Source organism: Oncorhynchus tshawytscha, unplaced genomic scaffold, assembly GCF_018296145.1.
Source record: "Oncorhynchus tshawytscha isolate Ot180627B unplaced genomic scaffold, Otsh_v2.0 Un_contig_4862_pilon_pilon, whole genome shotgun sequence".
NCBI lineage: Eukaryota > Metazoa > Chordata > Actinopteri > Salmoniformes > Salmonidae > Oncorhynchus > Oncorhynchus tshawytscha.
In genome coordinates this window covers 197,017-213,337 of record NW_024609599.1, presented here as the reverse complement: position 1 = coordinate 213,337, position 16,321 = coordinate 197,017, and the positions used below count along the sequence as shown (strand labels likewise).

Here is a 16,321-nt window from a genome sequence, read left to right as displayed (position 1 = left end):
ACTATAGACCAGACCAGAACACGAGTATAGACCAGAACACTACTATAGACCAGAACACTACTTTAGACCAGAACACTACTATAGACCAGACCAGAACAATACTATAGACCCAACCACTACTATCGACCAGTCCAGAACACTACTATAGACCAGACCACAACACTACTTTAGACCAGACCACAACACTACTTTAGACCAGAACACTACTATAGACGAGACCACTACTATAGACCAGACAAGAACACTACTATAGACCAGACAAGAACACTACAACAGACGAGACCACTACTAAAGACCAGACCAGAACACTACTATAGACCAGAACACTACTATAGACCAGACCAGAACACTACTATAGACCAGACCAGAACACTACTATAGACCAGAAAACTACTATAGACCAGAACACTACTATAGACCAGAACACTACTTTAGACCAGAACACTACTATAGACCAGACCACTACTATAGACCAGACCACTAATATAGACCAGAACACAACTATAGACCAGACCAGACCACTACTATAGACGAGACCAGACAACTACTATAGACCAGACCACTACTATAGACCAGACCAGACCACTACTATAGACCAGTCCAGAACACTACTATAGACCAGACCACTACTATAGACCAGACCAGAACACTACTATAGACCAGACCACTACTATAGACCAGACCAGACCACTACTATAGACCAGACCAGACCACTACTATAGACCAGACCAGAACACTACTATAGACCAGACCACTACTATAGACCAGTCCAGAACACTACTATAGACCAGACCACTACTATAGACCAGACCAGAACACTACTATAGACCAGAGCAGAACACTACTATAGAGCAGACCACTACCATAGACCAGACCACTACTATAGACGAGAACACTACTATAGACCAGACCAGAACACTACTATAGACCAGACCACTACTATAGACCAGACCAGAACACTACTATAGACCAGAACACTACTATAGACCAGAACACTACTATAGACCAGAACACTACTATAGACCAGACCACTACTATAGACCAGACCAGAACACTACTATAGACCAGACCAGAACACTACTATAGACCAGACCAGAACACTACTATAGACCAGAACACTACTATAGACCAGAACACTACTATAGACCAGAACACTACTATAGACCAGAACACTACTATAGACCAGAACACTACTATAGACCAGAACACTACTATAGACCAGAAGAACACTACTATAGACCAGACCACTACTATAGACCAGACCACACTACTATAGACCAGACCAGAACACTACTATAGACCAGAACACTACTATAGACCAGAACACTACTTTAGACCAGAACATTACTTTAGACCAGAACATTACTATAGACCAGAACACTACTATAGACCAGACCAGAACACTACCAGATATAGACCCAGACCACTACTATAGACCAGACCAGACTACTATATAGACCAGACCACTACTATAGACAGACCAGAACACTACTATAGACCAGACCACTACTATAGACCAGACCACTACTTTAGACCAGAACATTAATATAGACCAGAACACTACTATAGACCAGAACACTACTATAGACCCAACCACTACTATAGACCAGTCCAGACCACTACTATAGACCAGACCACTACTATAGACCAGACCACTACTATAGACCAGACCACAACACTACTTTAGACCAGAACACTACTATAGACGAGACCACTACTATAGACCAGAACACTACTATAGACCAGACCAGTACTATAGACCAGACCAGACCACTACTATAGACCAGACCAGACACTACTATAGACCAGACCACTACTATAGACCAGACCAGAACACTACTATAGACCAGACCAGAACACTACTATAGACCAGACCACTACTATAGACCAGACCAGAACACTACTATAGACCAGACCACTACTATAGACCAGACCAGAACACTACTATAGACCAGACCAGACCACTACTATAGACCAGACCAGACCACTACTATAGACCAGACCAGACCACTACTATAGACCAGACCAGACCACTACTATAGACCAGTCCAGAACACTACTATAGACCAGACCACTACTATAGACCAGACCACTAGACCAGACCACTACTATAGACCAGACCACTACTATAGACCAGTCCAGAACACTACTATAGACCAGACCAGACCAGACACTACTATAGACCAGACCAGAACACTACTATAGACCAGAACACTACTATAGACCAGAACACTACTATAGACCAGAACACTACTATAGACCAGAACACTACTATAGACCAGAACACTACTATAGACCAGTCCAGACCACTACTATAGACCAGACCAGAACACTACTATAGACCAGACCAGACCACTACTATAGACCAGACCAGAACACTACAGAACACTACTATAGACCAGACCACTACTATAGACCAGAACACTACTATAGACCAGACCAGACCACTACTATAGACCAGACCAGAACACTACTATAGACCAGACCACAACACTACTATAGACCAGACCAGAACACTACTATAGACCAGACCACTACTATAGACCAGACCAGAACACTACTATAGACCAGACCAGAACACTACTATAGACCAGACCAGAACACTACTATAGACCAGACCAGAACACTACTATAGACCAGAACACTACTATAGACCAGACCACTACTATAGACCAGAACACTACTATAGACCAGACCACTACTATAGACCAGACCACTACTATAGACCAGAACACTACTATAGACCAGACCAGAACACTACTATAGACCAGACCAGAACACTACTATAGACCAGAACACTACTATAGACCAGACACTACTATAGACCACTACTATAGACCAGAACACTACTATAGACCAGAACAGACCAGAACACTACTATAGACCAGACCAGACCACTACTATAGACCAGACCACTACTATAGACCAGACCACTACTATAGACCAGACCAGAACACTACTATAGACCAGAACACTACTTTAGACCAGAACACTACTATAGACCAGAACACTACTATAGACCAGACCAGACCACTACTATAGACCAGACCACTACTATAGACCACTACTATAGACCAGACCAGACACTACTATAGACCAGTCCAGAACACTACTATAGACCAGACCACTACTATAGACCAGACCACTACTATAGACCAGACCACTACTATAGACCAGACCAGAACACTACTATAGACCAGAGAACACTACTATAGACCAGACCACTACTATAGACCAGACCACTACTATAGACCAGACCAGAACACTACTATAGACCAGACACTACTATAGACCAGAACACAGACCAGAACACTACTATAGACCAGAACACTACTATAGACCAGAACACTACTATAGACCAGAACACTACTATAGACCCGACCAGAACACTACTATAGACCCGACCACTACTATAGACCAGTCCAGACCACTACTATAGACCATACCAGACCACTACTATAGACCAGACCAGACCACTACTATAGACCAGACCAGACCACTACAGAACACTACTATAGACCAGACCACTACTATAGACCAGAACACTACTATAGACCAGACCAGAACACTACTATAGACCAGACCAGAACTACTATAGACCAGACCACACCACTACTATAGACCAGACCACAACACTACTATAGACCAGACCACTACTATAGACCAGACCAGAACACTACTATAGACCAGACCAGAACACTACTATAGACCAGACCAGAAGACACTACTATAGACCAGACCAGAACACTACTATAGACCAGAACACTACTATAGAGCAGACCACTCCTATAGACCAGAACACTACTATAGACCAGACCACTACTATAGACCAGACCACTACTATAGACCAGACCACTACTATAGACCAGACCAGAACACTACTATAGACCAGACCAGAACACTACTATAGACCAGAACACTATATAGACCAGAACACTACTATAGACCAGAACACTACTATAGACCAGAACACTACTATAGACCAGAACACTACTATAGACCAGAACATTACTATAGACCAGAACACTACTATAGACCAGACCAGACCACTACTATAGACCAGACCACTACTATAGACCAGACCACTACTATAGACCAGACCAGAACACTAGTATAGACCAGAACACTACTTTAGACCAGAACATTACTTTAGACCAGAACATTACTATAGACCAGAACACTACTATAGACAGACCAGAACACTACTATAGACGAGACCACTACTATAGACCAGACCACTACTTTAGACCAGAACATTAATATAGACCAGAACAATACTATAGACCAGACCAGAACACTACTATAGACCAGACCACTACTATATAGACCAGAACAACTATAGACCAGACCACTGACTGTAGACCAGACCACTACTGATGGGGAGAACACTACTATAGACCGGAAGACCACTACTATAGACCAGACCACTACTATAGACCAGACCAGACCACTACTATAGACCAGACCACTACTATAGACCAGACCACTACTATAGACCAGACCAGACCACTACTATAGACCAGACCAGACCACTACTATAGACCAGACCACTACTATAGACCAGACCAGACCACTACTATAGACCAGACCACTACTATAGACCAGACCACAACACTACTATAGACCAGACCACAACACTACTATAGACCAGACCACAACACTACTATAGACCAGACCACAACACTACTATAGACCAGACCACAACACTACTATAGACCAGACCACAACACTACTATAGACCAGACCACAACACTACTATAGACCAGACCAGAACACTACTATAGACCAGACCAGAACACTACTATAGACCAGAACACTACTGTAGACCAGAACACTATTATAGACCAGACCAGAACACTACTATAGACCAGACCACTACTATAGACCAGACCACTACTATAGCTTGTCGCTGGTTCGAATACCCGAGCTGAGCGAGGCACAATCCTAATTGCTCCCGTAAATGTGTCTGGATTATAGTGTCTACGATAATGTCTAGATAAATACCTGTGAATGCTATCTGAGTGTTGTGTTTCATAATCTAGGCACAGAGATGATTGACAGTCAGCTGATGGGGAGTTTGAGGAAGACCTGAAAGAGCTGGAGGCAGACTCCTGGAGCAACGTTATGAACAGCAACTTCCTCAAACATCTGAAGAAGGATGTCATCAAGAGACAGGAAGTCATCTACGGTACCTACTACTGCTACACTACCTACCACTGTTACTGTACCTACCACCACTGCTACAGTACCTACCACTGCTACATCACCTACCACTGCTCCACATCACCTACCACTGCTCCACACCTACCACTGCTACAGTACCCTACCACTGCTACTGCTACCCTACCACTGCTACACTACCTACCACTCCTAACCCCTCCCTCCCTGTACCTACCACTCCTAACCCCTCCCTCCCTCCCTGTATCTCCCCCTCCTAACCCCCTCCCTCCCTCCCTGTATCTCTCCCCCTCCTAACCCCTCCTCCCTCCTTGTATCTCCCCTCCTAACCCCTCCCTCCCCTGTATCTCTCCCCTCCTAACCCCTCCCTCCCTGTATCTCTCCTCCATCTCCCCTCTCCTCCCCTTCCTAACCCCTCCCTGTATCTCCCCCTTCCTAACCCCTCCCTCCTCCCTGTATCTCCCCCTTCCTAACCCCCCTCCCCCCTCCTGTATCTCCTCCTCCTAACCCCTCCTCCTCCCCCTCCATATCTCCCCTTCCTAACCCCTCCCTGTATCTCCCCTTCCCTAACCCCTCCCTCCCTGTATCTCCCCTTCCTAACCCCTCCCTCCCTCCCTGTATCTCCTCCTCCTAACCCCTCCCTCCCTCCCTGTATCTCCCCCTCCTAACCCCTCCCTGTATCTCCCCCTCCTAACCCCTCCCTGTATCTCCCCCTCCTAACCCCTCCCTGTATCTCCCCTCCCTGTATCTCTCCCTCCTAACCCCTCCCTGTATCTCCCAACCCCTCCTAACCCCTCCCTGTATCTCCCCCTCCTAACCCCTCCCTGTATCGCCCTCCCTCCTAACCCCTCCCTCCCTCCCTGTCGCCCCCCCTCCTAACCCCTCCCTCCCTCCCCCCTGTATCTCCCCCCCTCCCTAACCCCCCTCCCTCCCCCCTCCCTAACCCCTCCCTCCCTGCCCCCTCTCCCCTAACCCCTCCCTCCCTCCTCCCTCCCCCTCCTGTATCTCCCTCCTAACCCCCTCCCTATCCCTCCCTGTATCCTCCCTGCCCCCCTCCTAACCCTCCCTACCTCCCTCCCTGTATCTCCCCCTCCTAACCCTCCCTCCCTACCTCCCTCCCTGTATCTCTCCTCCTAACCCTCCCTACCTCCCTCCCTCTCCTCCTAACCCCTCCCTCCCTGTATCTCCTCTCCTAACCCCTCCCTCCCTCCCTCCCTGTATCTCCCCTCCTAACCCCTCCCTGTATCTCCCCCTCCTAACCCCTCCCTCCCTGTAACCCCTCTCTCCCTCCTAACCCCTCCCTGTATCTCCCCCTCCTAACCCTCCCTCCCCCTGTTTCTCCCCCCTCCCTCCCTGTATCTCCCCTCCTAACCCCTCCCTCCCTGTATCTCCCCCTCCCCTCCCTGTATCTCCCCCTCCTAACCCCTCCCTCCCTCCCCTCCTAAAACCCCTCCTAACCCCTCCCCCCTCCCTGTATCTCCCCTCCTAACCCCTCCCCCTGTATCTCCCTCCTCCCTGTATCTCCCCCCCTCCTAAAACCCCCCTCCCTCCCTCCCTGTATCTCCCCTCCTAACCCCCCTCCCTCCCCCTGTATCTCCCCTCCTAACCCCTCCCTCCCTGTATCTCCCCCTCCTAACCCCTCCCTCCCTGTATCTCCCCTCCTAACCCCTCCTCCCTGTATCTCCCCCTCCTAACCCCTCCCTCCCTGTATCTCCCCCTCCTAACCCTCCCTCCCTGTATCTCCTCCCTAACCCCTCCCTCCCTGTATCTCCCCCTCCTAACCCCTCCCTCCCTGTATCTCCCCCTCCTAACCCCTCCCTCCCTGTATCTCCCCCTCCTAACCCCTCCCTCCCTGTATCTCCCCCTCCTAACCCCTCCCTCCCTGTATCTCCCCCTCCTAACCCCTCCCTCCCTGTATCTCCCCTCCTAACCCCTCCCTCCCTGTATCTCCCCCTCCCTAACCCTCCCCTCCCTGTATCTCCCTGTATCTCCCCCTCCCTAACCCCTCCCTCCCTCCCTGTATCTCCCCCTCCTAACCCCTCCCTATCTCCCCCTCCTAACCCCTCCCTCCTGTATCTCCCCCTCCTAACCCCTCCCTCCCTCCCTGTATCTCCCTCCCTCCTAACCCTCCCTGTATCTCCCCTCCTAACCCCCCCTCCCTGTATCTCCCCCTCCTAACCCCTCCTCCCTGTATCTCCCCCTCCTAACCCCTCCCTCCCCCTGTATCTCCCCTCCTAACCCCCCCTCCCTGTATCTCCCCTCCTAACCCCTCCCTCCCTGTATCTCCCCCTCCCTCCTAACCCCCTCCTCCCTCCCTGTATCTCCCCCCCCCCTCCCTCCCTGTACCCCTCCCTCCCTGTATCTCCTCCTAACCCCTCCCTCCCTGTATCTCCCCCTCCTAACCCCTCCCCCCTCCCTGTATCTCCCCCTCCTAACCCCTCCCTCCCTGTATCTCCCCTCCTAACCCCTCCCTCCCTGTATCTCCCCCTCCTAACCCCTCCCTCCCTGTATCTCCCCCTCCTAACCCCTCCCTCCCTGTATCTCCCCCTCCTAACCCCTCCCTCCCTGTATCTCCCCTCCTAACCCCTCCCTCCCTGTATCTCCCCTCCCCTCCCTGTACCCCTCCCTCCCTGTATCTCCCCCTCCTAACCCCTCCCTCCCTGTATCTCCCCCTCCTAACCCCTCCCTCCCTGTATCTCCCCTCCTAACCCCTCCCTCCCTGTATCTCCCCTCCTAACCCCTCCCTCCCTGTATCTCCCCCCCTCCTAACCCCTCCCTCCCTGTATCTCCCCTCCTAACCCCTCCCTCCCTGTATCTCCCCCTCCTAACCCCTCCCTCCCTGTATCTCCCCCTCCTAACCCCTCCCTCCCTGTATCTCCCCCTCCTAACCCCTCCCTCCCTGTATCTCCCCCTCCTAACCCCTCCCCTCCCTGTATCTCCCCCTCCTAACCCCTCCCTCCCTGTATCTCCCCTCCTCCCTCCCTCCCTGTATCTCCCCCTCCTAACCCTCCCTCCCTCCCTGTATCTCCCCCTCCTAACCCCTCCCTCCCTGTATCTCCCCTCCTAACCCCCCTCCCTCCCTGTATCTCCCCCTCCCTAACCCCCTCCCTCCCTGTATCTCCCCCTCCTAACCCCCTCCCTGTATCTCCCCCCCTCCTAACCCCTCCCTCCCTCCCTGTATCTCCCCCTCCTAACCCTCCCTCCTGTATCTCCCCCTCCTAACCCTCCCTCCCTGTATCTCCCCCTCCTAACCCCTCCCTCCCTGTATCTCCCCCCTCCTAACCCCTCCCCCTCCCTCCCTGTATCTCCCCCTCCCTCCCTGTATCTCCCCCTCCTCCTAACCCCTCCCTCCCTGTATCTCCCCTCCCTCCCCCCTCCCTCCCTCCCTGTATCTCCCCTCCTAACCCCTCCCTCCCTGTATCTCCCCCTCCTAACCCCTCCCTCCCTGTATCTCCCCCTCCTAACCCCTCCCTCCCTGTATCTCCCCCCCTAACCCTCCCCTCCCTGTATCTCCCCCTCCTAACCCCTCCCTCCCTGTATCTCCCCCCTCCCCTCCCTCCCTGTATCTCCCCCTCCTAACCCCTCCCTCCCTGTATCTCCCCCTCCTAACCCCTCCCTCCCTCCCTGTATCTCCCTCCCCTCCCCTCCCTCCCTCCCTGTATCTCCCCCCTAACCCCTCCCTCCCTGTATCTCCCCCCCTCCTCCCCCCCTCCCCCCCTCCCTGTATCTCCCCTCCTAACCCCTCCCTCCCTGTATCTCCCCCTCCTAACCCCTCCCTGTATCTCCCCTCCTAACCCCTCCCTCCCTGTATCTCCCCCTCCTAACCCCTCCCTCCCTGTATCTCCCCCTCCTAACCCCTCCCCCCTCCCTGTATCTCCCCTCCCTAACCCCCCTGTATCTCCCCCTCCTAACCCCCCTCCCTCCCTGTATCTCCCCCTAACCCCTCCCTGTATCTCCCCTCCTAACCCCTCCCTCCCTGTATCTCCCTCCCTCCCCCTCCCTGTATCTCCCCCTCCCTGTATCCCTCCCTGTATCTCCCACTCCCTAACCCCTCCCTGTATCTCCCCTCCCTCCCTCCCTCCCTCCCCCCCCTCCCCTGTATCTCCCCTCCTAACCCCTCCCTGTATCTCCCTGTTCCCCCCCTAACCCCTCCCTGTATCTCCCCCTCCCCTCCCTCCCTGTATCTCCCCCTCCTAACCTTTAACCCTCCCCTGTATCTCCCCCTCCTAACCTCCCTAACCCCCTCCCCTCCCTGTATCTCCCCCTCCTAACCCTTAACCCCTCCCTGTATCTCCCCCTCCTAACCCCTCCCCTCCCCCTGTATCTCCCCCTCCTAACCCCTCCCTCCCTGTATCTCCCCCTCCTCCTAACCCCTCCCTTATTCCCCCTCCCTGTATCTCCCTCCTAAACCCCTCCCTGTATCTCCCCTCCCAACCTTTAACCCCTCCCTGTATCTCCCCCCCTAACCCCTCCCCCTCCCTGTATCTCCCCCTCCTAACCCCTTAACCCTCCCTGTATCTCCCCCTCCTAACCCCCTCCCCTCCCTGTATCTCCCTCCCAACCCCTCCCTCCCTGTATCTCCCCCTAACCCCTCCCCCTCCCTGTATCTCCCCCTCCTAACCTTTAACCCCTCCCTGTATCTCCCCCTCCCTCTCCCCCTCCTAACTCCCCCCTGTATCTCCCCTCCTAACCCCTCCCTGTATCTCCCCCTCCTAACCCCTCCCTGTATCTCCCCCTCCTAACCTTTAACCCCTCCCTGTATCTCCCCTCCTAACCTTTAACCCCTCCTAACCTTTAACCCCTCCCTGTATCAAATCAAATTTATTTATATAGCCCTTCGTACATCAGCTGATATCTCAAAGTGCTGTATAGAAACCCAGCCTAAAACCCCAAACAGCAAGCAATGCAGGTGTAGAAGCACGGTGGCTAGGAAAAACTCCCTAGAAAGGCCAAAACCTAGGAAGAAACCTAGAGAGGAACCAGGCTATGTGGGGTGGCCAGTCCTCTTCTGGCTGTGCCGGGTGGACTGGGGACAGCAAGGAGTCATCATGTCAGGTAGTCCTGGGGCATGGTCCTAGGGCTCAGGTCAGTTGAAACTGGAGCAGCAGCACGGCCAGGTGGACTGGGGACAGCAAGGAGTCATCATGTCAGGTAGTCCTGGGGCATGGTCCTAGGGCTCAGGTCCTCCGAGAGAGAAAGAGAGAATTAGAGAACGCACACTTAGATTCACACAGGACACCGAATAGGACAGGAGAGGTACTCCAGATATAACAAACTGACCCTAGCCCCCGACACAAAACTACTGCAGCATAAATACTGGAGGCTGTATCTCCCCCTCCTAACCTTTACCCCTCCCTGTATCTCCCCCTCCTAACCTTTACCCCTCCCTGTATCTCCCCCTCCAGAGTTGATGCAGACAGAGATGCACCACGTGAGGACCCTGCTGATCATGATGGAGGTGTACAGTAAGGGTCTGGTGAAGGAGCTGCAGCTGGAACCTCAGACAGTAGACAGGCTGTTCCCTGCCCTGGGGGAGCTCCTGGACCTCCACACCTCCTTCCTGACACGTCTCCTGGAGAGGAAGAGAGAGAGCCAGCAGGAGGGGGAGGACGGAGGATTCATCATCAACAAGATAGGAGACATCCTGGAGACACAGGTTAGAGGAGGGAGAGAGCCCACACTACAGAACACCACACTACAGAACACCACAGAACATCACACTACAGAACAGAACAGAACACAACAACATCCTCCCCCACACACCACCTAGAAACAGTTGAGGAGCTCCTGGTGTCTCTCTACACCACATTATAGAGACAGTTGAAGAGGTCCTGGAAGGACAGCACATACAACTTATACCAACCCTGCAACCAACACAGCGCATACAACTTATACCAACCCTACAACCAACACAGCGCATACAACTTATACCAACCCTACAACCAACACAGCACATACAACTTATACCAACCCTACAACCAACACAGCACATACAACTTATACCAACCCTACAACCAACACAGCGCATACAACTTATACCAACCCTACAACCAACACAGCACATACAACTTATACCCTACAACCACACAGCACATACAACTTATACCAACCCTACAACCACACAGCACATACAACTTATACCAACCCTACAACCAACACAGCACATACAACTTATACCAACCCTACATACGAAGAAGCTCTCTTTTCCTAACAAAGGAACACTGGCTTTTAAAGCTGCAGAAAGCGTCGGTAATTGAAGACAACTGTATCCCCTGACGAGAGGGCGGGGTCAGAGCGCCAATTAGCAATGGGGCAGACCAATCAGCTGCTTGGAATCCAAGGAAGCCCTTTCCTGAAACACACAAATACAAACCCAAAAAACAGAAACAGGGGAAACGTAACACATATCATGTTGCTGTTTTTCAGTTCTCAGGGACCAAAGCAGCGATTATGAAGAGAGTTTACGGGAAGTTCTGCAGCCGCCACAACGAGGCCGTAAACATCTACAAGGAGCTGCACTCCAAAGACAAACGCTTCCAGGCCTTCATCAGGGTAAGCACTTACCGTCCACTACTCATTTACAGCATCCATTATCATTAGACATCAGCTAAACCAATATCACATATCATCTCTGTGTCTAGTCATCTAACTGTTGCATCTCATCAATTCTGTCTTCCTATTATGTGACTTTTAAGAAGAAGATGAGTAGCAGTATCGTCCGGAGGCTAGGTATCCCAGAGTGCATTCTGTTAGTCACCCAGAGGATCACCAAGTACCCCGTCCTGATGCAGAGAATACTACATCACACCAAAGGTTTGTCTGCTGCCCCCAGCTCTGCCCTGCCCTCTGCTGGACAGATGAGGTGGTCTCTGTACACACACACACACACACACACACTGCCCCCAGCTCTGTCCTGCCCTCTGCTGGACAGATCAGGTGGTCTCTGTATATACACACACACACTGCCCCCAGCTCTGCCCTGCCCTCTGCTGGACAGATGAGGTGGCCTCTGTATACACACACACACACACACACACACACTGCTCCCAGCTCTGCCCTGCCCTCTGCTGGACAGATTAGGTAGTCTCTGTACACACACACGAACACACATACACACAGGCTGGTCAAGGCACACATAAACTTCATCATCCCGGACACCCAGGACTCCAAGTTGAACACCTCCCTCTGCAACTGGATCCTGGACCTCCTGACGGGCTGCACCCCCAGATGGTAAGGGTAGGTAACAACACATATGCCACCCTGATCCTCAACACGGGGGCCCCTCACAGCCATGTAGACACGCACGACTCGAGCTCCATCATCAAGTTTGCTGACGACACAACGGAGGTAGGCCAGATCACCGACGACAATGAGACAGCTTATAGGGAGGAGGTCAGAGAACTGTCAGTGTGCCTGATAACAAACTCTCTCTCAACGTCAGCAAGACCAAGGAGCAGGTCCTGGACTACAGGGAGGAGGTCAGAACCCTGGCAGTGTGGTGCCATGACAACAACCTCTCTCTCAACGTCAACTAGACCAAGGAGCAGGTCCTGGACTACAGGGAGGAGGTCAGAACCCTGGCAGTGTGGTGCCATAACAACAACCTCTCTCTCAACGTCAACAAGACCAAGGAGCAGGTCCTGGACTACAGGGAGGAGGTCAGAACCCTGGCAGTGTGGTGCCATGACAACAACCTCTCTCTCAACGTCAACAAGACCAAGGAGCAGGTCCTGGACTACAGGGAGGAGGTCAGAGAACTGTCAGTGTGGTGCCATGACAACAACCTCTCTCTCAACGTCAGCAAGACCAAGGAGCTGATGGTGAAGAACAGGGGTGGGTGCACACCCCCACCCACACCCACCCAGACCCACATCTTTCTGGGTAAGACTCTAAGAGCGGCAGGGTAGCCTAGTGGTTAGAGCGTTGGACTAATAACCGGAAGGTTGCAAGTTCAAATCCCCAGCTGACAAGGTACAAATCTGTTGTTCTGGCCCTGAACAGGCAGTTAACCTCACACTGTTCCTAGGCTGTCATTGAAAATAAGAATTTTGCCTCATTCTTAACTGACTTGCCTAGCTAAATAAAGGTTTTATTTTAAAAAAAAAGCTAAAGAGTCTTTCTGGTATGCATCCTGTTAGTCTCCCTAAGAGCCGATATAAGTCAAAACTGTAACAAGGCCGGTCAGGATGCCTTCAATGCCTTCTTGGTGAGCAACTCCAGTGTATACCGTATTTGGCCTTGTGTTTTAGGTTGTTGTCCTGCTCAAAGGTGAATTCAGCTCCCAGTGTAGATTTGGCCTTGTGTTTTAGGTTGTTGTCCTGCTGAAAGGTGAATTCAGCTCCCAGTGTAGATTTGGCCTTGTGTTTTAGGTTGTTGTCCTGCTGAAAGGTTCATTTGTCTCCTAGTGTCTGTTGGAAAGCAGACTGAACCAGGTTTTCCTCTAGGATATTGCCTGTGTTTATAGCTGTATTCCGTTTCTTTTTATCCTTAAAACACTCTGTAGTCCTTGCCGATAACAAGCATAGTCATAACATGATGCAGCCACCACTATGTTTGAAAATAGGAAGTGGTACTCAGTGTTGTGTTGGCCCCAAACATAACATTTTGTATTCAAGACAAAAGTTCAGTTCTTTGACACATTGTTTGCTGTATTACGTAAGTGGCTTGTTGTAAACAGGATGCATTTAGGTTAGTATTGTGGAGTAACTACAATGTTGTTGTAAACAGGATGCATTTAGGTTAGTATTGTGGAGTAACTACAATGTTGTTGTAAACAGGATGCATTTAGGTTAGTATTGTGGAGTAACTACAATGTTGTTGTAAACAGGATGCATTTAGGTTAGTATTGTGGAGTAACTACAATGTTGTGTTGTAAACAGGATGCATTTAGGTTAGTATTGTGGAGTAACTACAATGTTGTTGTAAACAGGATGCATTTAGGTTAGTATTGTGGAGTAACTACAATGTTGTTGTAAACAGGATGCATTTAGGTTAGTATTGTGGAGTAACTACAATGTTGTTGTAAACAGGATGCATTTAGGTTAGTATTGTGGAGTAACTACAATGTTGTTGTAAACAGGATGCATTTAGGTTAGTATTGTGGAGTAACTACAATGTTGTTGTAAACAGGATGCATTTAGGTTAGTATTGTGGAGTAACTACAATGTTGTTGTAAACAGGATGCATTTAGGTTAGTATTGTGGAGTAACTACAATGTTGTTGTAAACAGGATGCATTTAGGTTAGTATTGTGGAGTAACTACAATGTTGTGGTAAACAGGATGCATTTAGGTTAGTATTGTGGAGTAACTACAATGTTGTTGTAAACAGGATGCATTTAGGTTAGTATTGTGGAGTAACTACAATGTTGTTGTAAACAGGATGCATTTAGGTTAGTATTGTGGAGTAACTACAATGTTGTTGTAAACAGGATGCATTTAGGTTAGTATTGTGGAGTAACTACAATGTTGTTGTAAACAGGATGCATTTAGGTTAGTATTGTGGAGTAACTACAATGTTGTTGTAAACAGGATGCATTTAGGTTAGTATTGTGGAGTAACTACAATGTTGTTGTAAACAGGATGCATTTAGGTTAGTATTGTGGAGTAACTACAATGTTGTTGTAAACAGGATGCATTTAGGTTAGTATTGTGGAGTAACTACAATGTTGTTGTAAACAGGATGCATTTAGGTTAGTATTGTGGAGTAACTACAATGTTGTGGTAAACAGGATGCATTTAGGTTAGTATTGTGGAGTAACTACAATGTTGTTGTAAACAGGATGCATTTAGGTTAGTATTGTGGAGTAACTACAATGTTGTTGTAAACAGGATGCATTTAGGTTAGTATTGTGGAGTAACTACAATGTTGTTGTAAACAGGATGCATTTAGGTTAGTATTGTGGAGTAACTACAATGTTGTTGTAAACAGGATGCATTTAGGTTAGTATTGTGGAGTAACTACAATGTTGTTGTAAACAGGATGCATTTAGGTTAGTATTGTGGAGTAACTACAATGTTGTTGTAAACAGGATGCATTTAGGTTAGTATTGTGGAGTAACTACAATGTTGTTGTAAACAGGATGCATTTAGGTTAGTATTGTGGAGTAACTACAATGTTGTTGTAAACAGGATGCATTTAGGTTAGTATTGTGGAGTAACTACAATGTTGTTGTAAACAGGATGCATTTAGGTTAGTATTGTGGAGTAACTACAATGTTGTTGTAAACAGGATGCATTTAGGTTAGTATTGTGGAGTAACTACAATGTTGTTGTAAACAGGATGCAGGTTAGTATTGTGGAGTAACTACAATGATGCATTTAGGTTAGTATTGTGGAGTAACTACAATGTTGTTGTAAACAGGATGCATTTAGGTTAGTATTGTGGAGTAACTACAATGTTGTTGTAAACAGGATGCATTTAGGTTAGTATTGTGGAGTAACTACAATGTTGTTGTAAACAGGATGCATTTAGGTTAGTATTGTGGAGTAACTACAATGTTGTTGTAAACAGGATGCATTTAGGTTAGTATTGTGGAGTAACTACAATGTTGTTGTAAACAGGATGCATTTAGGTTAGTATTGTGGAGTAACTACAATGTTGTTGTAAACAGGATGCATTTAGGTTAGTATTGTGGAGTAACTACAATGTTGTTGTAAACAGGATGCATTTAGGTTAGTATTGTGGAGTAACTACAATGTTGTTGTAAACAGGATGCATTTAGGTTAGTATTGTGGAGTAACTACAATGTTGTTGTAAACAGGATGCATTTAGGTTAGTATTGTGGAGTAACTACAATGTTGTGGTAAACAGGATGCATTTAGGTTAGTATTGTGGAGTAACTACAATGTTGTTGTAAACAGGATGCATTTAGGTTAGTATTGTGGAGTAACTACAATGTTGTTGTAAACAGGATGCATTTAGGTTAGTATTGTGGAGTAACTACAATGTTGTTGTAAACAGGATGCATTTAGGTTAGTATTGTGGAGTAACTACAATGTTGTTGTAAACAGGATGCATTTAGGTTAGTATTGTGGAGTAACTACAATGTTGTTGTAAACAGGATGCATTTAGGTTAGTATTGTGGAGTAACTACAATGTTGTTGTAAACAGGATGCATTTAGGTTAGTATTGTGGAGTAACTA

General features: G+C 49.0%; 1 protein-coding gene across 1 annotated transcript in view; it reads left to right on the top strand.

Annotated features, from left to right (window-relative positions):
- The window catches only part of LOC121845242 (A-kinase anchor protein 13-like), a 46,083-nt gene that overhangs the window by 5,949 nt on the left and 23,813 nt on the right, over positions 1–16,321 (top strand). The window contains 5 exon segments of the mRNA XM_042316155.1: positions 5,043–5,066; positions 5,069–5,188; positions 10,584–10,834; positions 11,605–11,730; positions 11,874–11,991. Of these exon segments, the coding sequence (XP_042172089.1) occupies positions 5,043–5,066; positions 5,069–5,188; positions 10,584–10,834; positions 11,605–11,730; positions 11,874–11,991 (639 nt within the window).